This window comes from Colobus angolensis, unplaced genomic scaffold (assembly GCF_000951035.1).
Source record: "Colobus angolensis palliatus isolate OR3802 unplaced genomic scaffold, Cang.pa_1.0 Scaffold95, whole genome shotgun sequence".
NCBI lineage: Eukaryota > Metazoa > Chordata > Mammalia > Primates > Cercopithecidae > Colobus > Colobus angolensis.
This window is the reverse complement of record NW_012123487.1, coordinates 8,277,086-8,303,675: the sequence shown is the minus strand read 5'-3', so window position 1 is coordinate 8,303,675 and position 26,590 is coordinate 8,277,086. Positions and strand designations below refer to the sequence as shown.

Below are 26,590 nucleotides of genomic sequence, written 5' to 3'. Positions count from 1 at the left end.
TAGTTTTCCAAACTTTAGTTATACTAAGTTATTCCGGAGTAACTTGCTTACCATTTACCATAAAATTTGGAAAGTATCTATTTTTGCATCTGTCTTCCTCACTAGATTCTTTAATATACTCCTGATACCTTCACTGATATGGAAGTAGCCATGCAATAAGTGTGTGCTGAATGAAATGAAATAAATTAATTTGTTTTGTATACTCAGCACTCTAAAATGGAATACTAAAGACAAATCTCCTAAAATAATGTGATAATAAAAAATAGCATTAAAAAGTTACCACTTTTATAGAAAAATACAGTAACATTTCACAAGTATTTACAGTTAGCGAAATGTCATGCTAAATATCTTATACATATTTTTCAATTTAGCCATCAGAACAGTCCTGAAAAGTAAAAGCATCTTCCCCATTTTAAACATGAGAGTGAGACACAAAGAAGTTAATTAAGTTTTCAAAGACCATACAGCTAGCAAGTCCCAAATCTGAAACTTGAACTCAGGTTTGTCGACTCTAAAGTGTATGTTTTAGTTACTATAGTCCAAAATAGAGACAATTTTCCACATGCTACTTTATTTTTTACCCATTTTTAATAAGAAGTGGTCTTAGAAAGCTCCAAGTCAACTAAATTTCATAACAAAACCAAACAAAAAACTGCTTCTATAGACTGGAGAAGACATGATAACATTTTGTTCCAATTCACTTTTTTCTCACTTTATTTAAATTCTTGTTTGCTCACTATCAACAGTAACTGTGTCAATGCATTGCCTGAAATTGTTAAAAAAAAAAAAAAAAAAAAAAGCTTTCCTGCACTGTGATAAAAACTTCCCAAAAAACTATTGTCAATGTATTACCTTAAACAAAATGCCCAATTTTTCACACGTAAAATGGTACTTTTCTCCTTCCCCCTTAAAAGTAAAATGTCAATGATTACATTTGTTACAAAGAAAGTTGACAAGGTGCTTAAAAGTAATGATATAAATGTCTATAAAAGTTACACTTTATTGTTTAAATATTATCCTGCATTTACATAATTTTTCAGCATTATTCAAATGCATTAGTTGTCATATATACCCATGAAATATTATATACATATATCAACTCTAGTAATGTGTGTTAAAATAAATTCATTGCTAGGCTGGGCACGGTGGCTCATGCCTCTAATCCCAGCACTCTGGGAGGCTGAGGCGGGTGGATCATGAGGTCAAGAGATAGAGACCATCCTGGCCAACATGGTGAAACCCCATCTCTACTAAAAATACAAAAATTAGCTGGGCATGGTGGTGTGCACCTGCAGTCCCAGTTAATCGGGAGGCTGAGGCAAGAGAATCTTTTGAATCCAGGAGGCAGAGGTTGCAGTGAGCAAAGATCATACCACTGCACTCCAGCCTCATGACAGAGCAAGACTCCATCTCAATCAATCTATCAATCAATCAATTCATTGCTACATTGAGAAGTAAACTGATGCAAAAGGAAAAACAAAAGAACAGGGAGAAAGCAGCAACATGGAGTCAGTCACAAATACATATTATTGCAAACATTTCATTATTTTGAAAGATTAACAGTTTCCTATATGAAGGAAAAATGTGAAAATATGTTTAAAAGGAGTATATAATATTTAATTTCTAAATGTAGTCATAAACATTCCCTGATTTATATAATAGGAAATATAAATGATAAAATAGAAGTGACTGCAACTTCATAAATGTCAAAATCTGAGTATGAAGGAAAGGAAAGCTGAAACGCTTTTGGTTATGTGTGCATATGGCTCAGTGCTTTGACTCCACACTGACCACAGAGATTACTTGTCAGGGTGAAAGTATTAGTTGATGCAAAAACATTTTCAATATCAATTCATCACTATACAGTTAAATAAATTATTATATTTAGCAATTCATATGTGAGAGCAGGTTGGATTTTTAAAAATTCTTAATTCTCACATAACTGGTTTGTAGTCCACAGATTAATTGAACATTCAAGTTTACAAATTTGAGGAAAAAGGAAAGAAAATATTTTTATTTCCTTTTCAGTATTAAATTTTTAAAAGGTATAATAAACTTAGGAAATATAAATATGTTTTAATAGAATATGAGAATTCAAGCTATCATATATAACAATACTATAAAACAGATATTTTAATTAAATTAAATTAGAGTTAACTCACAGTATATATAATTCTTAAGACTACTATATCTAAGAAATAACATTTACATTTCACATATCTCTATATGAAGATAAAAATTAAAAAAGATCCACTTGTATATTGATATTCAAATTATTCATTGATATTTGTATTCACCTAAGAAAACCTAAATTTAAAAAAAAATGAAAAAAAAGTTGAAATCAATTGTTAAATGGGTAGTAGCAGAGTAAATTTGTGCAAACTTTCTTCAGGGTAATGAACCATGAAATACCAAATGCTTAAATTCTTAGTTTTTGGCCTTGCAAATATTTATTCTGAGGAAATCACAATTATGTGTAAACATATAACTTAAAAGAGTTCTCTCCAGCTTTTTAAAACATAAAAGAGCAATTAAAAATGAAAAATAAAACAACAAAAGCATACATGGCAACATTAAAGGAAGTAAATAAACTGATTTCATATAATTCTAAAAATTGTATCACTAAATATGTTAGTCCAAATAAGAATTTCAGAAATTAAAATATGTTTGGGGTATAAAATATGTACAAAACTTGGTTATTAAACATAATAGAATGCATATCATTTTTGTAAGAAGTACTGTAGACACACACAGACACATATACTCATGTGCACAACAAGAAAGTATTTACAAACATCTGCAAAATGTTATTAGTGCAAAGCATTAGTAGCGATTATTTCTAGGTGATAAGATTACAAATAATATCTTCTTCATTTTTACATATATTTATCAATATTTCTGAAATGAATATATTAATAATCACATAAAATTTACCTATTAAATGTACAAAATAAATCCAGTGTAAGAACTCTAAAGTGATCTATTATTTCTCCTACATTTGTATGGAGTAATTGTTTGGGCAGTAGAAAAATGTCAGACAACATGAGTTCCAGTCTCTGCCACTGACTGGCAACCTATTCTTAGGCAAATAACATCTCTAAATCTTACACTTATTTTCTGTAAAATAAGAGAACTGGAAAAGATGATCATATTAAGAGCTCTTCCAGCAAACAGTCCCATGTCTCATATATATTAGAAACAGAGCTAACATTAAAATGTATTTAACAAAGTGACAAGATAATCTGCAACCTCATTAGAGTGTGTTGAATTTATATGTTTATGTTTAAAATCGCCTAGATGTTGTGGATAAAGAGTTGTTGCTGGTGTTGTTTTGTGAATAACAAATGTATTAAACTGTACAGTCTTGATGTGCCATATAGATTCAAATAATTGAACACTAAGGATCCAGGGCCAAATATTCTTGCTCTTTGTCTTTGTACATTAGGCTGTCTGATTTCACTGCTATGCAAGGCCTGTGAGATACTGAACAAATGAATGTCTAGGCAGAATGTATTGAATGTCTAGGCAGAATGAACTGAATTCCACTGAACTATGTTTGCATGACTTCCACAAATTTCAAAGTGAGATAACTCTTAGTAAAGGCTTTAATTTCAGGCCCACAATCACCACAAAAGTTTTCTATATTCTCTCCACAACGTCTGTTCAAAGTCTTAGAATAAAATAAGAGTTTGTGAATTACAGTTGAAATTTGAAAATATGAAATATTTTGACATTTTCATTGAGAAATAATTTAAAGGTATTAACTTTGATTTGGTCTACAGCATATTGCTTATTCTTCCTTTTTATATCCAACATTTCAGTGTTTACAAGTAATGGCCTGTGTTAGAAAGAGTAGACAGCAATGTGAAGTAGATGGTATTGTCTTATCCTGAATTACAGAAGTTTAAACATACATTGCCATCCTTGTCCAGAAATGGTATTTGTAATGACTGCATCTTTATATTCAATCGTTGAAACCTTTTCAGTACAATATTTGGCCAACTGATGAGTCATTAATAGAAAATTATATAGAATTAAGGGACATGGCAAAAGACTGCTTACTATATTCCCACCACACCATTATTAACAATGACTATCTCAGTGCTTAGAGTACAAGGGTTATTTGCAACGTGTTGAGTGGTAAGTTCAATGTAGTACAAATAGTCAGTTTAAACTCCCCCTTGTTAGCGTGAGAGTGACTGCATTCCAAGGTTGCTCTTTTCTTTCATTCTCTTCTTTCTTCTTCTCCCTCCAGCCATGGAAATAGAGTTCAGTTATTTCTGCATGGATGCAAGGTGAATGAGGCTGTTGCTTCTCCTTGCAGTGCTAGTTATTACAGGTCACTGACACAATACAGCTATTTTTTAATGAAAAAAATGTTATATAGCATTATCTCACTTACTTGGGTATCTGAAAGGAGTGTGTGGAGTGTTATTTATTTATACTGAAATCTGCAAACTGAGAGGCATTATCTTGCTTTGAGGGGCCTCCTGCTGGCAACGTGAGCAACCTTGTTATTACAAGAATTAAAATCCTGTACACTATATGAAAGAAAACACATCACAATCCTTCAGAGTAAAGTTGTGCTGATTTTCAACCTGTAAAAATACATTGTTTTAATATAGAAAAACTTAGAAAACTTCAGTGTTATTAATATCACTTGTTGAGGCTACCTAGCATTCATTGCTCTCAGCTACAAGATAAATATTTATAGTTTCTGATGAAAATGTCAATAAATCTATTTAATGTGACTATAAATCAGTCTAAAACACTGTAAGCTAATTGACAAGGAACTGATTTTTCTAGATAAGCACACATCAACTTGCAGTTTTCAAGGGACATAGACAGTCTATACATAGAAAAATAACCTTGCAAAACATAATTCTAACAATTGTCTCTGATCTCAATCATGAGAGTAATTAGTTCTTCCTTCATAAAGCCTTCACTGCAAATTATATTCAAGAATGAATGTTATGTCTCAGTTACAAATTCTATAATTTAATCTCAAAATTTCCCAAGACCCATTTAAAAATCTTGGGAAATAACTGAACTCTTAATAACGTCAGGGTTATTAAACATCCTTCAATATTTGCATACTTGTAAAAACTATATAGCATAGCAAAAGGTAGTAACAGAATTGCCATGATGCATGAAACCACTAAGAATCAAAATATTTGTGTACAGATTAACCATTTATGGTACCAGAAGCCCCTATTAGAAAAAATTTTGATCTTTTTCTGTGAAGATCAATCTTGACAATCTACTTCCACTTAAAAATTTCCAACGAGTTTAGAAAATAGAAAGCCCAAGTTGTTAAGTGCACTTATTTAGAGTTAAAATATAGGAAGGGGAGGGGAGGAATAAGTACTGTGTTGAGATAATATCTGCTAACACACTATCTCCATCCAATATCTAACTCCTTCTGGACAAACAGTGATTCCAGGGAGAAAGCAGGGCAGGGAGTAAATGTTAGGTCTTGGGACCTGAATAGTTGCATATCAGGCAATAATCCTAGAGAAGATTTCTTTGTCCTGAGACTACTCCAAACAGGGATTACAGGCAAAAAGGACAGCTGTGATATCATCTCCCTGGAAAAAAAAAAAGAATGTTATATGGGACTACTACTAATGCCATCCTGTGTGTACCCAGAATCATATGCACTGGTGTTCCTAATCAAGACTTCTGATTGGGAAGAATGAAAAACTTACAAAACCTAAACTGCTTTTCTACACTCTTTTCCCAAAGCACAAATAAATCCAGAGAGGCTTACTAGCCTTCTCAGAAATAGAATGTAGTATAGATCTCAATCATCCCTGAATTGTTTCCTAAAAGTACAACAAATTCTGTTTAATTGGAATGCTTAAAAAATCTTATTACCATTAGAAAAGTGAGAGACATGATTCAACTTTGAGTTACAAGTTTTATATTAATATAAATACACTAAAATTTAATCAAGCAATGTCTACAATTTCCCAATTATCTTCCTGGAAAAATTGCAAATCATCATATTCTTTTTCAAGAATGTATTGATGGCTACAGAGGTCTGGGTAATATTAAAGCTACTGCACAAAATGATAAAGGATAAATAAAATGGCTGTTAGGCATGAACACAGGGAGGGGAACATCACACACTGGGACTGTTAGGAGGTGGAGGGCTAGAGGAGGGATAGCATTAGGAAAAATACCTAATGTAGATGACTATTCAGCCATTAAGAAAATGATGAAATTGTTTCACTTGGGGCAACCTGGGTGAATCTGTTGGACATTATGTTAAGAGAAATAACTTGGGCACAGAAAGATAAATACACATGAAGGGGCTAAAACTATGAGCTCATAAAAGTGGAGAGTAGAATTTTGGTTATTGGAGGCTGGGAAGGATAAGGCAGAGGGGAATATAGAGAGACGTTGGTTAAAGAATGCAAAATTACAGCTAGATAGGAATAAAGCTCTAGTGTTCTGTAGCAATGCAGAGTAAATATGTTTAATAATTTATTGTATATTTTCAAAAAGCTAAAAGAGAAAATTTTGAGTATTCACAATTCAAGGAAATGATAAATGTTTGACTTGATGGATAGGTTAATTATTCTAATTATTATACAATGTATGCATGTACTGAAAAATCACTCTGTATCCCATAAATATGGACAATTATTATTTATGATCAATCATTGGTTAAAAAGAATGTCATAGTAATGTTAAATAATATGATAAATGGAGGAAAATCAGTTGTATTGATTTTAATTATAGTTTAATATTCCAATTTATCAGTTTGCAGTAAAGTAAAAAGTTGAGTTGAAACTACATGAAATCTTGATCCCAGTCTAGTTCAATGCCTGCATCTAAAACACATTTAAAATTTAAAAGGTTATTTGCATGTAACAATTATTTTATTGAGTTACTATCCTTGCATGTAAAGATTTTGGTAATTCAACTGCTACATTAAAAGGTTTTTATGGTTTGTTCCACAAACTGATGGAAATCTAATCACACATCCCCACTGCCCATATTGTTCTGGAGCACCACCTGTCAGCTGAATAAGATAATGACACGTGGTGGAGCTTGCATACAAAATTTCTACCTATCTCTCAGTCTAAAAATAATAGCCTTCATTTTTAAATTTGTTCTTACGTTTTGCAAAAATGAAAAGTTCACAGCATCCTTGAAAGTTTCCACACTGGTTGATAGGAGAAATAACTTTTTAGAAATTCTCATCCACTAACTGTAGGGAGTTTGAGGTTGTTGCAAAAAAAGCAAGCAGTCAATTATAGAAGAATTATAGAAGAGCAGAAATCGCCCTTGCCATTAGTGATACCTTTTTTAAGCATGTATGATTTTGTGGCACACCAATGTTAATTAGCAAGTGGACACCACTGGCATAGCTCTGTGAATTTATTTATTTATTTATTTATTTATTTATTTATTTTTTTTTTTTTTTTTTTTTTTTTTTTTTTTTTTTTTTTTTTTTTTTTTTTGAGACGGAGTCTCGCTTTGTCGCCTGGGCTGGAGTGCAGTGGCCGGATCTCAGCCCACTGCAAGCTCCGCCTCCCTGGTTTAGGCCATTCTCCTGCCTCAGCCTCCTGAGTAGCTGGGACTGCAGGCGCCCGCCACCTCGCCCGGCTAGTTTTTTTGTATTTTTTAGTAGAGACGAGGTTTCACTGTGTTAGCCAGGATGGTCTCAATCTCCTGACCTCGTGATCCGCCCGTCTCAGCCTCCCAAAGTGCTGGGATTACAGGCTTGAGCCACCGCGCCCGGCCAGCTCTGTGAATTTAAAAGTTTATTATGTCATGCATAGCCTTTACCTAATTCCCTAATAAATGTGAAAAACCATAATATAGGGAAAACATTTAATAATCACAACAATTTACAGATTATCTTCTATGTGACAAATTCTGTCAGTATTTGTATATAGATGTGGAGGATTCTCCTCTAGCATGCAGAAATTTTTTGAAAAACACATTTGGTCATACATTATTTTAGTTGTGTCCTATCTTGAAAAGTTCAAATGCCTATAAAATGTAACATAAAAAGTTATCTCATGAATTTGATTAAAAACCATTTTCTCTTGAAGGCACTTTAAAAAACAATAAGGATGAAAGGACAGAGGATTTGAGTTTGCCAGGTAAACATAAATCTTTGGAACAAAACTGTCTCTCTAAGCTCTTTAATACCAAAACTATAAAAACAGAATATGAAGAAAAAAAGGATTTGAGAAAACTGCCCCTCAGAGAGAGCCAAATTCTTCCCTAAACAGTCTACTTACAGTGCTCATGACAGTCCATGTGTACAATAATTCTATAAACCATTATTGTATCACCTGTTTATATTCATAGGACACACAAAACTCAAGTTCAAATTATGAAAAAGAGAAAGTTCATGCTCTTTTCATATTTAATGTTTTCTAACTTTAAATTTATGATGCTTCCTTTTTTGCTTTTAACTGCCCTACTTCTCTCCTACTACTACTATAGCACACAAAATACAATTAACATTTATTGAGCACTTACTATGTGCCTGATGCTATTTTATATGCATTTATAAGCATTTCGTTTAACCGTCACAATGATGAGGTTAATATTAATATTCAATTCCCTTTTTAGATGGGATGATTGAAGCTTAAAAAGATTAAGTAATTTACCTATACTCACATGGTTGATTCAAATCTGCACTATTTAAATTCTCGGATTCCTCTATTTTACTCCTTGCAATATTTTACTTCACATTATCAATTTCAAAGAGTTACTGCAATGGTTACTTGATTCGAGGTATTATAAATGTAATGAAACCACAATGTAAAAATAGAAGAGTGGCATATATTGTTAATATACTTGATCCCGTTTCCATATTTGATATATTCACAAATATTCCTGGTTATTTAGCATTATTATGAGTATCAAGCAAAATCATTGTTAATGGCCTAAAATACTTAAGAAATTCACCTATGTTACCAGCATACTTCTTAGGAGTTTTCATTTATTGTCATATATAAAATGTTGATATTTAGACTGTGAATTTAATAGGAGCCTAGGCATTGCTGATCAGCCACCTGCACAAGTGTGGCCCTTTGCAAGTTAATTAATCTCTCCAAGCTTCTGTTTCCTTGTCTGTAAAATAAGGATGGTAGTGTCCACATTGTTAAGATTAGGTGAGATATTGTATGAGAAGTGCTTAGCATACTTCCTGATACAGTTGGCCTCTTAAAAAGTATTAGATGTTACAATTTCTTGGCTTTTTACCAATGAAGAGTTAATTTTTGATGTACAGAAGTTTATAACAATTAATATAGGAAAAACACATTAAATTATGAAAAGCGATAAGTAAAACATTGAATAGCTTGAGTCGGAGATGCTGTGACTTATCCAAGAGGAGATATCCAGCAGGCAGTAGAAACAGGAAGGTTTAGAGCTCTGTATAGGGGTAAGAGCTTAGAAATAATCTACACAGAGGTAAGACAGGGGAGAGCATCTGGACAGTAAGAAAAAGATGAAGAGGACCACAGCCAGACAGAAGCATTGGATAGACTTACTTTTTGTTGAGTGCATTATCTTTATTCATTGCCTCCTTAAAAATAGACAACTGAAATCTAAGTCTAATATACACCTAATAATAGCCAAATTGATTGTCAGACTATTGCCTCCGTTGAGAAATAGCTGTGTGATTTGTCCTATGATGTAATTGAGTCTCATTTTCTTTATCTATCACAGAGGATTGATACCATCTACTCTGCAGGTTTAAGGAGGCACCAGAGGTAATGCATAAAGTACCAGCACAGGGCTTGGAACCTCCTCGCATTAAAGTGGATATAGACTGTAGAAAGTGAGGAGAGGTGGTAGATCAGAAAGCCTAAAACAGAAGGTAGGATATCACAGAAATGCAGTCTTCATACAGGAGAACCAAAAACAACGTTAAAAGAATGGCCACAAATGGAAAAAGCAAAACATTTTGTTTAGAAGGTTTATAGTGTAGATCCAAAAGTGGTAGTAAAAGAGATTGAAATGTCAAAGACCTTAAACTATTTCCAAAACTGACTAATAAAGATCTACCTTATTTGTAATTAGGTCAGGCATGCATATGTACATCTATCTTTTTATCTCCTTTTGATTTTCAATTCCCCTAGGAAAGTGCTTCTCTTTTGCTGTTATTTCTTAACATTTTATCTCCCAGCCACAAATGCAGGCCCAGTTTTCTAAATTCCTGCTGCTCCTAACTATGTCCCCACCTTCTTATATATTTCTCCTTCCAGTCTAGTTAAATCAGTATTTAGTTATAAACACCTGCTGGCATAAACTGAGGAGCAAAGTGTATATATTTTAAGTTTGCATGCTTATATTCTCTATTGTTTTTTAAATTGAGAATGATTAATTGGTGATAGTATAATGAACCAGAAGTGTGAATATTTAATATGAAGACTGTTAAGAAAAAAGCTAAATATTTATTGAAGAATGACAATTTTTTAAAAAATCCTTCACAAATCAACTAATCTATGAAGAGCAGGTAGGATGATGAGGAGCAGATGGGTGGGAATCTTAGCTACAGAGACTTGAAGGATGGGTTTCATCTGCTCTAATTTTTAGAGGCTATGAAAAGATACTTGGGCACAGTGTGCTTATGACAGGTTCTCAGAAATCACAGAACTCAATCCTCCCCCCCAACATTGTGGACCAGTTGTTCCTCAGCTGCCTCACTCATTTCTTATCATCATAGAAGAGGTTAGATCAGAGCTTACCACGCCACACATGAGGGAACTCACTGACTCCTGGGACAGACCATTCCAACTTTGGTTAGCTCTAGCTATGAGAAACTCCTTGATGGTGTTTAACTGAAATATGATACCTTACAATTTCAAACAGCTGTTAATGTTTCTGTTCTCCAAGGCTGTACAGAACATTGCTAATCCCTCTTGTATGTAACAGCCCTCCCTAGCTATTGAAGACAGTTATCATGTCCCCTTCCCAAGACTCCTCTTTTCCAGGCCTGGTATATCTCCTTATGTCTTTAATCATTCTTCAAATTAAATAGTATGCTATTATGCTGTTGTAATATGAAATTTAAAAAAAAAAAACACGTCAAAATCTAAGTTACCAAAATTATAATAAAGCTGACGTTCACAATTCCTACAATATTGTATTTTAACTTTGTAAAAATAAAAGTTTTAATTTTAATTTTTTCCTCTCCTTATCTACCACAAATGAAAAGAGTAGATGTAGTGACCTCCAGGGATAGTCCCATATCTAATACACACACCTGCAGCAGCTAATACCTTGCCAGATAACCATTCATTCTGACTAATCATATGAGCACGCGATATGGTTATTACCACATAGATGATGGTCATCACATATTCAAACTATTGTGAGTACTTGCAGCCTAGTTTATAGACACAAATGACCCATCAGCACTCATACTCACTCTTGGGAAAATGTATAGCATTTGCCTTAAATGTGGACAGAATGCCCCTGATCACATACTAAATTACATGAGTGATTTTCTCCTAGGCCTCACTCATGTGATTTTCTACTAGGCTAATTCAATATGTGGGCAGTGGCATCCTGTCTATTGTGTTTAACTCATTTTTTTCACTTCAACTCACATAAAACAGGTGTCTATGCCGTGATACACTTATCTCAGAAAAATGCATTTCTCAAACTGGCTAATATTTAATTGTGGCAAAGTTACTCTGACACTGTTCATATTTCTATTATTTTAAAATACTTATGGAAAAATTGTTATTATATATAACAGTAATATTTACAGTATTTAGTGACTGTAATGTCAAAGGCACATTAGAATGGAACATAGCATATGCCAGAGAAGATATCTGAAGATCCATTATTGTGTCATGTATTAACTCTTTGCTTGTTTGATTGGGTTAAGTCAGAGAAAGGGGTTCCAGGGAAGGTACCAGGGAAACTCAGTTATGTAAAATAGCATTTCAATGTTTTAACAATCAGTAAAATTGTAAGAAATACACTACTTGAATATTAATCCTAGTATGGGATATACTTTGTTCATCATATCCTACACAAGGTTTATGGAAATCTGCAAATGTCAAAAAGAGGCTCCATATTCCTAGCAGAAAGAAAAAATAAACAGTAAAGTTATTTTTTCTATATATTTGAGTACAAAAGCATTGGAAAACATTTGACCTTGACTGGTTATAAAATCAAAGATGTCTTCAAGTTTAAAGCATCCATGTGCTATCAGCACATGTACAATTACTGAAAACCTTAATCAACAGACAAGCTATCTGAAAAAAATTAACCTTGAAATAACCACTGGAAATATGATGAGATGAACAATTCATGAATGAGAATTATTCTCTACAGTGAACTTGATTATGGAGAATATAGTCTGAAGTCATGACAAATCCTTAACAGATATATAAATAAAATTACAACTCTGAATACTCTACAATTCACTGTGCTACAAAAGGCTGTTAGGAATTCCTCTTGACATTTCCTAATATAGATATTATTGTACAAATTCCAGGTTTTCTCTAGAACCACATTTCCACAAATATTACACATCTGGTGAACATTTTCTCACACAAGTTTAACCTCATTAAGAAATTTCACTAAAGTTTACTCTGTTAGATGATAACACTTTTTCACAAAGACCAAGGTTTTAAGTTTTGTTTTAAGCAACTTCCTGATTATTACAGTGGATTCTATTCTGTTGGCTCATCTGGTAGGTGAATGACTACTTTCAGAATATGAAATTCTACCAGATTCAAATCACAAAATTATCATAAAATAATGGGATTTCTGACTGACTCACTAGTAAAAAATCTTGAATACCAAAAGTCCACTATATATGTCCTTGAAACAAAACTATTTTTGATATTTTGACATATAGGCATTTTATTTTCTGCAGATCTGGAACAACTGAAATGTTTTTGGTTCTCCTTTTTTTCCTCATTAATAAATCTGCCTTCACAAAGCTCATCCTGCCAGTAAGAAATATGTTACTTACAGAAATTTATTTTTATGTAGCCTATAAATATTGAGTGAAAGCTGTTAAACTGTGGGAGACAAACTTCATCTGTACCTCTCAAAGAGTGACTGAGTTGGTTTGTAGGAGTGAAATAGCATGTATCAGATCTAAATTTGCCAAACAAAATTAGCTGCATGCCATTCTATTTGTCTTATCTTTTTCTCTGGCTCATGGTGTGCTAATTCTGGCCACAAGCAATACAGTAAGAACAGAAAAAAAAAAAAAAAACAACAATGAATGCCCCTTTCACCAACAGTTGCATAAAATGTTTTGTCTATTTCAATTTATCTTGAAGCTTTTTATACTTTCAATTTTCATCCTGTATTTAGAAGAAAGAAAAGGGCCACTAAAGAATTATATCTGAATACCAATCACTTCCATTTCCATTTATTCCAAGTACATTTTTAAAGGTTTCAATATATCACCAGGGACAATGGGCTGCTAAATTTGAAGTTAACAACTGGGAAATATTATTAACTGTTTAGTTGATATTTTTTAAAACTGTGACTTGAAATACTAATCTTTTTATTATTTCTTAAATGTGTTAACATATTAGTTAAAAATATTACCAAGGATCTACACTCTCTATTGATTTTAACTGAAATACATTGTTTCATTCATGGCTAGTAATAATATCTATTCTAGTTAAAAATTTTAAAATGACATTAAAATAGTTTAGGTAGCTAAACATTAGTGGATGTTAATTGTTTCCTCACCTATATATATGGGTGTTAGCGCAACTGCTTTGCTAGTTGCAAAGCTGTATTACCAGAGTAAATATGTATTTGTAAACTGTATGGGAACTAAAAATTAGGAATAGGGCCATTTTCTTATTTTTAAAAATGGTCACATTTAACTTAGCCTGAGGGTAAAAGTCAAAGGTTGACTTTTATCCACGCTAAATAACAAATGATTAAAAATCCAGTGAGTCCAGTAAGCTATATTTCAAGGGGTAGGACCTTAATAATATAACTCTTATATATCCATACTGGCAGGGTTCCTTTAAATTACATCCAACCATTATAAACTACAGTAGTGTGTAAGAGACAGTACTAAAAATAAACTATCTTAAAAACATGATGTCAAGAAAATAGATCTATACCTGGATTAGGCACATTCATATTTAAAGAGAAAATATTCTAAAACTTATCTTTATATAGTACATTATTTCATCTAAAGATATACCCAGATAGTGATTTTGCACCACATAATATTAAGTTGGTGCAAAAGTAATTGTGATTTTTGCCACTACTTTTGCATCAACCTAATAATTTTCTTCTCAAAGCAATGCATTCTTCCTAATAACGGACACTAACTACGTGCACTAGAAAAAATTCAAAAAATTGTATTATGACACCCAGAATTCACTGGAAGTGAATTAATGGAAGAGCAATATTACTAAAATGTATAATTTTCAACAACAGGCAGATTTACCACAAAGTTTCTAAAACAGCTTCAGCTTCAGAACCCATCTATTGTACTGGTGTTTCACAAGACCCTGTACTTAATTTGTATTTCTATTTCAATACTGTTTTTAAAGAGGTTCCCCAAATTGTATAAATGCAGATCCCCAAATCTTGCAGATGCCCCTGATTTGAAGTTTTCTCAAGATAAGGCTTATATGACAAAGAAAGAAATCTGGAGAATACAATGGAGGAGAAACTACAGAGTAACCTAAAGTAGAACTCCTTAACTGACAGATTTATTAGACAAGTTTCTTCATGTGGCTACAGGGAAAGCAAAAAGAGCTGCTGACCTGAAGGCAGAAAGATCTGGCATGCTAAGCATCCCTTTCTTGCACAGTGGGCAGGTAGAGTGGAGAAACCATGCCTTTGAGAAGCATAACTAGCCTCTGTTGCCGTGAGAAAGGCATGCAAGAGTCTCAGAAGCAGAAGGCAGAGCCAGCTGGCTCTCAGGACAGGGCAGGCACGTAACTGGACCAGACTAGTGCACCAGTTAGGCTTCACCCTTACATACTACTTTATATCTCTAGTCCCTCATCTACAAAATAGGAGCAATAATCCCTGTCTCAAACTTTCTTCTCATGGATTCTTAAAGTGAAAAAGGTCAGGAAAGTTCTAAAAGAATTTCAGACAAAGTTTCTAATATCTCCATTCCCGATTTTTTCATTAATAGATTACTCAGCAGACTGTTAGGTAATTTTAAAAGTTACATTAACTCTTTTAGGCAAATATAAAATTAAGGTACAATTAGTGCACCCTAGTGGCCTAGAAATGTTGACGGTTCCTTAGAATCTGGTAACCTGAGAAGAAATGTCTAGAAGTGCATTTTCCCTGGTAGACTCTGACTCTATAAATAATATAATCATTTCAACCATTTTCAGAATGTAGAGTGAAATCATCTAAAAGAGCAACTAAGAGAATCCCCATCACCTCTCAGTTCAGTTATACTGCAAGTGCTTCCTTTATAGGCTCCTTTTAAAATGGTAAGCATGTCTAGTTGTCTATTTTAAGATATCGAGAAATTTTAGTTATAACAAAGTTGTATTATCACATATATCTAGGAATAGAAAATGCCAGATTCTATCTGGAACTCTTTTTCATGAAATACTTATTAACATTTCCCTGAAGGCAAATATTCCTCCCAAGAGTCTGCAAAATCACTTAATAACATATTTTTATATTGTGTTTTATTGGCCTCATCAATTCTTCTTTAAAAGAAAAAGCTGGCATCTTGAGCTTCTTATATTTCCTCTTCAGTTCCTAACATGGTCCTGAAACACACTGGTGGATCAGGACATTCTTATTGCTTAAATTGATTAAATGTTTTAATGGCAGATAAGTAAGAAATAGCAAAATAGCCATTAATATTAAAATACTGAATTATAAAATATTTACATGTTTAAAAATGGTATCCACATCCCACATATATTTAACTTGCCAAAAATAAAACCAACAGAAATTGTACCACAGTATGGGTAGACTCTAAAAATGGGCATAGGGATGAATGACAGCGTCTTAGAAACACTCTACTTGAAGAAAAACCCTAGGAAGCTCAAGAAAGCAACTAAAGAAATTTGTAGGGTAAACATGTCCAATATCTATTATTAAGAATTTTATAATTGTTATTAGAACGACTTACTTTGTGCACTATATGGTTTAATTACAAATAATAAGCATCCATGAATGAGCTTAAATTGTTCCTGCAAATGTATGCTATTCATTCATGTAAAAAAATATTTTTAAAGAGTTTATATGTATGTGGCACCACATTAGTCTCTGCAGAGGATATAAACTTTGGTACTTAAAAAGTCACAACTATTGCTTGGTTTGATTAAATGCCAGATAAGTGATATCGAGAAGGACTACTGACTAGGGTAGTCAGTGAAGAAAGATGTAACAAAGAGGTATAATTTAAAGTAAAACTTAAAAGATTCAAAAGTTTGGCCAGGTAGAAGCACCAAGTAAGTCACAAATTCCAGGAAAAGAGATCAGCAAAAGTAAGGACAATAAGTAAGGCAGAGTCATGAGATACTGATTAGGTTAGTCTGATTTTTAGACAGAATACGTGTTAACAGACCCTATGATGGATTTAAAAGGAAATAGAAGACAGTTTTAGCAGGCTTTGAAATTACAAAAGGGATCCATGAAAAGTTTCAGAATAAAAACTAAGATAATATTAGAAATGGTAATCTGACAGTGACAAGAAGGAGATTTTAGAGGTACGAGGGCATGAAAGAAGACGACTCATAAAGAGGATCTTGCAATAACCTTGCCTGAGATTTCTAAGGACCAGATGCTGCTTACAAAAATCTTGGGGAGTAGATTTTAACATGCCTATGCAGTCAACTTTCCTTTAAAACAAACTTATTTAAGTGCTCTGTTCTAGACAAAATTACCAGACAAAAGGAATTCCTGAAAATGAAAGTATGTGTATAAAATAAATATTATTCTGTTGCATTTTTATTTGGTTTTCATAGATCCCTATAGAAACTCATATTCTCACATTCTTTATGCCCACAGAGAAGCATAGGAAATAATGACAAAGATTTCAGTAAGAGTTTGCCTACAGCAAAATAGTCACTGCCACCCATGATCTCTATTAGGCATCCCCTTGATAGTAATGGGGACCCATCCTGAAATAGAAGACTGTACCACTTATTGCTCAAGTCACAGCTATACTTGATATAGTCACAGAGCCTGGAGAATCTGTCGTCAATTTTTTTTCAGTCCTAACCAGCCATGAAATAACCCCAGCAGAGGAGAGAAAACAAGCACATGCATTTTTTGAAAGCAGGTTTACGATCCCCACTTGTATTCGAAAGATTAACACGTGGATATCCACCTATACTAGAAGCACATGGGACCAGGGTAAGTAAAGGTCAGCAGAGTAGTAAAGATTTAGCAGGTGAAACCGATTGTCTACAAGTCTAATCATTTTGGAAAACAAGAGTGTTTATTGCACCATTCACTTTCTTCTAACACATTTAAACTATGTTCCAAATGAAATATATTATAAATCTTCATTTGGTCTTGAGTCCTTTTAGTTTAACTCTCAGGACTCAAACTGGATCTTGCATATTCCTATTGGTGTTTAGTACACTTCAGTAACCCCTACGATATTGGAAATAACGTGATTAATAGTAATGATCCTGAGTTACTTCTCATAGGAGAGGTTTAATGATATTGCACAGGAAGTTTCTTGGTGTTCATGTTAATCTTTTACGGGGGTCCACTTTCATCTCCAGTTTCTAACGGGAAGTGACTCTTCCTGCCAAAACAAGTTTCGAACCTCCCTTCTGTCACTCGGGCCCGTAAGAATGCTTATCATGCCCAAGAAGGCTGAGGCACAGGAGGGAACTCAGCTACAACCAGACAGCATTAAGGTTAGGTCAAAAATAGTGCAAAGTCACAAGGCCCAGAGGTAGCATCTTACAGAACCCAACTAGAGGGAGGCAAAGGTGCTATAAAAATAAATTTATAGTCAGTACTTAAAGGTTTGCTTATGCACTTGCTCATAGAATAGAACTGTCTTAGGGCCATTATGAAAGAGCATGGTCCAACCAAGACAGTAAAAATGATAACCTTAGGTCCAAGGATGGGCCTAGATGAATCTGACATATTCCCACGGATATCCTGGTTAAAGGTCTCCACCAACTAATTGGTGGTGAGGAACCCACTGTTGATCCTTTACAATCCATCTTATTTCAGCATTCATACTATTTATTTTTAAAATGGAAAAAATAACCATTTTCTGCTTATTGGACATCTTCTTAAAGCCCAGGTTAAAAAAAAAAAAAAAGAAACTCTTAAAAGTGCTATTATACACAGATAGTACTGTGGGCTCCTGTGTGACTTTTAGGGAATTCACGATTCTATGTCTCCATAGACCTAACCAGGTAAAGAAATCCTCTTATAGAACTATGTCTTTAAAAAGTGGCTTTATTTATTTACTCCTCATGTGCCATAACTTATCAATGCAATCAATGATTACTCTCCAAATATAAATTAAAGATGATCATGAGGATCCCACTGTCTTTCTTTTAGAAAGAACTACACAATATGATAATTAGGAGTGTGGATCCAATCCATTTGTCTTCATTTCAGTTTCTCAATTCTCTTTGATGCAACATAACCTTTTGTTTCCTTTTTTTTTTATGTGTCAGTGGTTTCTCAAATACTTTGATGTATGCTACAGAAAGTGATATTGGTGTCAGGAGCTGCCACTAGCTTATATTATCTAACTTCCTTGTGCTGTCAGTTTCCTTACCTAAAAAATAAGATGACTGGATTACATCAGTAGTTTCTAGTGGACTTCTATGACACCAGTACAGGAGAGTAGAGGCAACAGTGGAAGGAAAGTGAGGGAATGTCAATGGCAGGGGACTCAAAGCTGGCTTCTCCCTGCAGCTTAACTATGCAGCTCTCTTTTTATTTTACCCTTTCACCTGTTTTAGAAACAAGGGCTATGCCTATGACTTGACTTGGAACAACAACAAAAAAAAGAGATCCACTTACAAAAATAATTAAAAACCAATGATTTTTTTTCTAAAAATTCTAAACTGTCCATTTCTAATTAATTGAATTATTAAAAACATTCAAATTGTTAATACCTTAGGCATGACTTTTAGCTACACTAATAAAGGTAAGGAGACTAAGATAGAAACAAGTATTCTAATCCAAGATCACATAACAAATGATTGTATGAGCAGAACCCAAACCTTCTAACTTTTATTTTAGTGCTTTATTCGCTAGTATCACACAATAGCAGAGCTGTTGCTGTACTACCCACAGCTAAGACATGCACTATTCCTATTAAAGTCTATGTGGCTGCTGCCCCCTGGAGTTGTGCAAAGTGACAGGCCTGCAGAACAATTCAAAATGGAAATAACTCTAAAACAATTATGACATGCTATATAGCCTCTTTAGAATTTGTTACCAAAACATCCACATATTTCAACTCCATATTGTAAAAGGGGACAGCTTTCCTCTCTTGAAAAGTCTGTACAAATATAAAGCACTAGATTAAGTATCAAATGTGAAAACAAGGAAGTGGCCTTAAAGCTTGATTACAGAATTAGAAAATAGGGCAATTTATTTAACAAACATTTCAGAATCACCAACAACTCAGAAAAAAGAGACCATAGAACAATTCTGAAAATAATATTTTGGGGAAATTGCCGTCAAATACAAATGCCTTTGAGTTAATAACCTCTTTATTTCATTAGACAGGTACTCTTTTGACAGAGACAGTTTGCTAGAAAGTTTACATTATGTTTCTTAATATAGGTATACACGTTTTACATTACATGTGCAATTTAAATTACATCTATAAAAACAATTTACTGTAATTTATCTCAATATTAAAGACTTTAAAGTCATTTTCACAAAACTGTACAGTGCGGAAATAGTGCATTACATGCATTTCTCTCTCAGGCAGAGAAGCCAAGTCACAAAGAGATGCAGTGAGTTGCTGAAGGTATTAAGAAACTCAAGGAACTGTCCCTGGAAGGTAGAAATCCTGATTTAAACCATGTGACTATGTCCCGTGTCCCATTTAACCACAAAACAGGTAATTAAAGTCTCCCTCAAATTATGTTGAAGACATACAGTTTCAGGAAACAGTGACCTAAAATTTTTTCATAAAAAGGGATTATTTTTCATTATAAACTGGAAACTCCAGTCAATAGCTATATTAGAAATCATAAAAAGTAGGGTTTTAACTCTGACTGCCAATATTTATAATACTTCAGAAAATGAGTATTAGATAAAACGTGTAATTTGGTTCCATATGGTGAAATGTAACATAATAGAGCATCTCTAAAATGATATAACCTGGAGAAAAGTTGTTAATATGATTAAATTTTACCCTGCACAGGATACTCAGTAGATCACTGTAAAAGATAACAGTGGAATCTGCTTGATAATTAATTTCTGTAGAACAGCTGTAGGCTTGAACCTGTAAAAACTAATTTCAGTATAAATATTAGCATCTCTACAAAGCAGCGTCTCTCAAAACTGGTAAAATTAAACAGAGCAAGTACCAACAAGTGTGCAGGTATCAGAAAATCTGTTCTGATCATTTATTTCATTTATGTTTTAGGCATTTACAAACTATACATGGATATCCAACAGCAGCAGAACACTATAATATAAAGCCAAAACTTCTGGCTATTTTTAAGAACATGTTAACTTTTCCTAATAACCAGCTTGATCTAATACAAAAATAATACCACTTTAAAGCATTGCAATGTTTAAGCCATCCTAATTCCATTTATTGTCTAAAATATGCACTGTGCATAGCTATTAATCTCAAGGTGGCTCTAATCAAGCTTCAGAGAGTACTTAGAAATAGCACAATTCATTGCCTCACTAGCATTTTTTAAATGGCAGTGGTCCACCTCCCTTCCTTGGTCAAGAGTGGAAAAGAAAGAAAGAAAAAGGGTAAGAGGGACTTCTCTGTGGAAAGGTTTGGCCTTGGAGTCAAGGCTTTTAAGATGTGCCAGTGATCTTGGATCGATGCCTTTTTATTTTCTTTCAGGAATAAATCTGAGCAATGGAATGGCTTGTGATTGTCTGGCCAACCAGCCATATCAGATTTATCAGAAAGAATGAAAACTGGCTCAGAGGACTCCTGCAGTGGCTGAGTGGCAGGTTGCTGGGAAAGACACACACAAAAACAATATACTTAGTGGTGGAAGGGAAAATACATATTAACACATGTAAACTCAATAAATACTTAGATGTAAAGAGAGAATCTATAGTAACAGAAAGAGTGAATGCGTAAGACAGATGATAAATAGTACTTCTATTTAAAAACCAAAGGGATGAAAGCTCATGAATACTAAATATTTGAATCCACTTTGAGGAGGAAATATGATTTTTCATCAAATAAATGCAAACTCTAAAAATCAGCCAATGCAAACATACTGTGCTCAAGTTAGAATAAAAAATGCATAAATCTTTCACAAAGTTCATGCTGATAAATATTCTAATGTAATTTCTTAATTAAGACACATTTCCAGTGACTAAATGAAAAAATATATATAAAGCAGTAAGTGCCTTGATTTTCAACAAAATTTCACTTTCTATGCATACATGATTAAAATAAATAAAAGCAGTTGAGTTTAACAGCAAAAAAAAAAAAGGAATACTGATATAACCGGAGTCATTTCATCACAACAGAACATTTACAGTATTTCCAAGCAATTTGCAATTATTCTAATAGATATTTACTTATTTAGACACATTGTCAAGAAAAAAATAACACCTTCTAAAAAGCCCCTATATGAGAATTTCAAATTAAAAAGAAAACAGTGTGCCCATAGATGTGCTTACAGTAAACACTTGTAAGAAAGAGAATTGATGTTTTCTTAAAATATATTTAACACCATTTTCATGAGTTAACTTTTATGAACATTTTTCTTCTCAAATGAAAAATAACCCCACGATTTTGGAGATATAATGATGTATCTTAAACATGTAAGAAAGCTATATGTACTTTTATAGAATGAAAAGCAAGACTGAGTTACCTGCAAAAAAGAAATGAGAACTGAACTTGTTCATTTATCTACTAAGGTATATGAGTACCACCTCAATACTACTATATATTTTCTTCAATACAAAGGTAATATTGATAATTTTCCATTATACAAGGAAGACATAAATTTTAGAATTATTCCTTTGGTTAGCAAAGGCTTTATAATTGCCACATAAAGGGACTTTGGTTATAATATATCTAGATATAATATATCTAAAAATGCATAATTGAAAATGAGACGTCCTTTAGAATTTCTAAAAAATCACCTTCTCTAAAGCTGAATTTTTTCCAAGCAAAAGAAAAAAACGGTCCTCTTCTGTTACAGTTATTTTTAAAAATATCTTAAAGATCTATACAACAGCATCCCCCGCCCTGTATTTTTATTCTGTTCACATAGAGCAGTAAATAAGGTGCATTCCTTCTGCTTCTTAAGAAATTAGCATTTCAAAAATATGCCACTTTCCCCTGAACCCCAAGCGTGTCTAATAATGCGAGAAGCAGATTGTCTTCCCTCGTTTCCTTAATTTGTTTCATCTAAAAGCAATTCACTCAACATCTTGTCGCCCTCTGGCAGCTTAGTTTACTTATCCGCACTTAATTTCTCATTTGGACCAAAACAAACTTCTCCAAACTGCTACTGACTGCTAACCGCGAGAGGGGAGACGCGCAATATGTATTTAGTTGGGAACACACAGCCACACACACACATAGGCACAAACACACACAGCCTCACTCATACCCCAGACAGTAACTTGTTTTTATAATAGCACTGCATTAAAACCAGCTGAACTTTCCCTGCCAGGTGCGGCAGGGTGGGGGTGGGGGAGAATGAAAAAAGAAGTCCCCGGGGCATTTACAGTTTCCAATGGATCACCTTAGTATGCGTGTTGCAATTATACCAGGGATGCACCCGAGAGTTTTTCTTTGTACGGCCCTTTCATCTGGATCACTTTGTGTTTTGAACAAGTGAGACTCGCCTTTGTGCCCCCAGAATTTCAAGTACAGAGTCACACACGGAACAATGGCACGCTAATCCTCGCGCTCTAAATGGGCTCACTTGTGGGTCTGACAATTCGCCCAGCGAAACGAGAAGAGACGAGCGAGGGCGCGAGCTGGTGTCGCCTGAGACGAGGAAGAGGACAGCTGCAGAACTAATTTGGATTACATTCCTTGCAGAAATTCTGAAAAGGGCTTTTCGGCATAGCTCAACCCGGAGCCGCACAGTTAATACCAAATTGCTGCGGACTCGGAGCGGGGTCCCTCAGCGGCAGAGGCTGAACCAGCCAGCCCCCAGTAGATCGCCTCGTAGAAATTCCTCTCCGCTAAGCCTGCATGTCGGTCGCCACTGCCTTTGAATGGGTCAATGTGTATAATCAACCCATTGAGGGAAAATATGAAGGGACTCGAAGTGGGGAGGGAGATAAAAAGAGATGTATCTAAGAGGCCGCTTGGAATGTCAAGTCCGTGTTGGTGTGATTCCGGAGGTGGCTGGAGCGCGGGACCTGGTATGCGTGAAGAATTTCGGAGTAATTGGGAGGGTGCAAACAGCCAGCACAAAACGCCGCACATGTGCCATTCGAAGGTCATTTTGAAAGCCTCGATGATTGTAACTTGTTGTTTACTAGGCAAAGGAGGCGGCGGCGGGGGCGGAGCGGGAAAACTACAGCTTGCTGTTTTCTTGGTGAGGTCACAAGGACACCCTCTGGGGGCCTAAAGCGCTCCCTATCGCCACTCCCGGGGGCTTTATCACCTCAAGCTACTTCCCACGCTCCAGTCACCATCCCCGAATGGTTTCAGAAATCTCCCTGGCTCTCCAAAAGGCACCCCTTGGCCGCATCAGACACCGGTCCTCCTCAGACCTCTCCCGTTCCACTTTCATCCCCAGGAAACTCAAGTGTCAGAAACTTTGAGCTTCCTTGCACTGCAGGTGTTATCATTAGTCCTGCAAGCCTTGGCGCTCCAACCCCGCCGCGCTGCCTCTCGGGGTCAATTAGCCCTTTGCCTGCCCAGGTACCTGGGGCTCGAGCTCTCCAGCAAGCAGTGGCCACGCACCCGCCACCGCCGCCGCTTGCGCCTCGGGTGGATCCAGTGACCCGCAGGCTCCGCAGCCCGGCCAGGCAGTAAACAGACAAGTTTGAAGGACTCCGGCCAATAGCAAGTTGAACTACAGGAAGAACTCTTCCAGGAGCCAAACACCGCAACCGACGGGAAGGCCGGGCTTCTGACTCAAGTGTGCCAAGCATTTTTTTTTTTTTTTAAGAGGTCATGCAGGCGAGCAAGCGCCCCTCAAGTCAATGGGGCGAGGGCTCCGGGAAGCCGGCCGAAGAGGCCCAGAGCTCCAGACCCTGGACCGAGGCGCGCCCGCCAGCTGCACTCCGGCTGCCTGGGCTGGGTGCGAGTCGCGTCTGACCCCACAAGGCTCGGGCGACTGGGGGCGCAGCGGCCGCCGGCAGCACACACAGGTGCAAAGCCCGGGTCTCTGAGCGCCGCTCTCCACCGCCCTTCAGGCTCGGCTCGGGAAAGGCCCAACCAGCACCTCCCCAGGACCCCGGCCCTCCGCGGCCCCGGCGGTGCGGGTTCCCCCCTCCAGGGACCAGACAGGGACAGGAGAGTCTCCTCTGACTGGGGATTTGAGTCTCCCATGTCCCGAACAACAGGCGCCACCAGAAGGGATACCGCTTAGGCTCCCACACAAAACGCTCGGGAAAGAAAAACAGGGGGTTAAGGAGAGAAAAAAGAGGGGCTCAGGGTGATTTCTTCACGATAAATAAAGCACAGGCACACATACAGGGTAAGTTTCAAATGGAAAGAGGGGCGACCGAGAGCCCAGGGACGAAGTCCCGGTCGAGCGGTCCCTCCACGCCTCCCGGGATGGGTGAAGAGGGCAGGGGAGCCACTCAAGGCAGCCCCGCCGGCGGCGGCAGGTTCGGCGACCGGAGCGCCAGAAGGAACCCACCTGACTGAGAATCGCTGGGCTGGACGGTCCCCGCCGCCACGAGAAGGCTCACCCAGACCCAAAGTCCTGTCGCCGGCTTCATTTTTTGGAAGTCTCAGATCCCGTGCTGACAATTACATGTCCAAATGGCATATCCCCCTTTTGGGCACGTGGAGGAAATCCCCCAGCCGGGCACGCGTGGGGGAGCGAGGGGGGCGGGCGCGGCGCGCGCGGTGTAGCGACTCCCAGGGCGGGCGACCGAGTCCGCGCCCGCGGGTCCAGGGCCGGGGCTCGAAGAGGGGGCGAGTGTGCGTGTGTTGGAGTGTGCTCGGTGTGTGCGCGTGGCGCTCCGGGCCGGACTGTGCAGTTATTTCCCCGCGTGAGCCTTCGCTTGCTCGCTGCCTCCTCACTTTCTCTCTCTCTCACTGGTTGGTCAACAATAAAAAAGGAAGGGGGGCGAAAGGTTTCCAAAAAAAGTTGATTGCAAAGAGGCGGTAGGTTTCCGGCCTCTCCCCGCAGCCGGGCTATGTTCTGCTCCTTCTTCAGTTTTCTTGCACCTCCAGTCCAAATCGGGAGGGGAGCGGGGCGGGGGGAGCTTCTCGCTTCTCCCCGGATCCCGTCCTTCTTTTTCCTGTCAGCTTTCCTCACACTTGTCCGGCGGCTGCGGTAATTAAAGCTCCGAGCGTCATTTCCAACGCTCCGCGGTCTCCAGCTGCAGCCCACAGAGAAATTAATAAGACTCCAGAAAAAAAAAAAAAAAAAAAAAAAAAAAAAAGGTGGGGGGGCGGTGGGAATAAAACAACCCTCCACGCAACCAGGCAGGCTCTGCTCAGCCGCGCAAACCCCGCCCATGCGCTGACCCAACTAGCCACGCCCTTCCCCCCGCCCCCCGCCCCAAAGGGAAACCTCATTGGTTCAGCCACTCCCCAAAATCCTAGGCCTCCGGAGTTGGGAAAACACCTGTCAGCGAGAGGGAGCCGCTTGGTGGGGGCGGGGTAAGCTGGATTTAAAGGGCTCACCGAAGCCATGCACTGAAGCACTCCTCTTCCCTCCCTGGCAGAGGCCTGGGACAGCTGGCCCGCAGAGTGGACAGACCATCGGAAGGGCGCTTACAGAAAAGATTTTTTTAAAAAACAAGTCAGCATTTTCTCCATTGTCCCACGGTGCTTAAAGAAAAGTCAATGTTGCTTTCAGCAAAAAGCCTCCGCCCTCAGCACTCTGCCACTCATGGTCCACAATTAGAAAGTACTTTAAAAGTGTGCACAGTAAGTAACTGGTAGCCCCTGCGGATTAGGTGGTGGTAGGGGTATAATCACCGCCCCGCCTCCCGCCCCTAGTTATGCCATCTCTCCAGTTATTCCCACATTTCCAAACTGACCGACATTGAGCCAAACTAAAATTTCACATTTATAAAGCCATACCCTTTAATTTTTAGATTTTGTTTTTTTCACCTTTGGAGTTCATTCTTATTAAGCAGATTCTAGTCCAAAGCCATTGATTTAATCTTAAAGGGCTAGAAATTGTCCCAACCTGAAAGTATTTAAGGAGGCCACATCAGAACATAATTAACCTTAAATGATTCTGCTTATTCTACAGTAGACCCAGCTTTAGGCCGTTTCCTTGTCCTCACTCTGCACATTCATGGTCCCTAATCCGGAGGTCAT

General features: G+C 36.7%; 1 protein-coding gene across 1 annotated transcript in view; it reads right to left on the bottom strand.

Moving 5' to 3' along the window:
- ERBB4 (erb-b2 receptor tyrosine kinase 4) overlaps window positions 1-25,326 on the bottom strand; it is a 1,169,376-nt gene extending 1,144,050 nt beyond the window's left edge. Inside the window, exon 1 of the mRNA XM_011932361.1 lies at window positions 24,948-25,326. Coding sequence (XP_011787751.1) covers window positions 24,948-25,029 — 82 coding nt within the window. The 5' untranslated portion in view covers window positions 25,030-25,326. The remainder of the gene's footprint in view (window positions 1-24,947) is intronic.
- Between the last annotated feature and the right edge of the window lie 1,264 nt (window positions 25,327-26,590).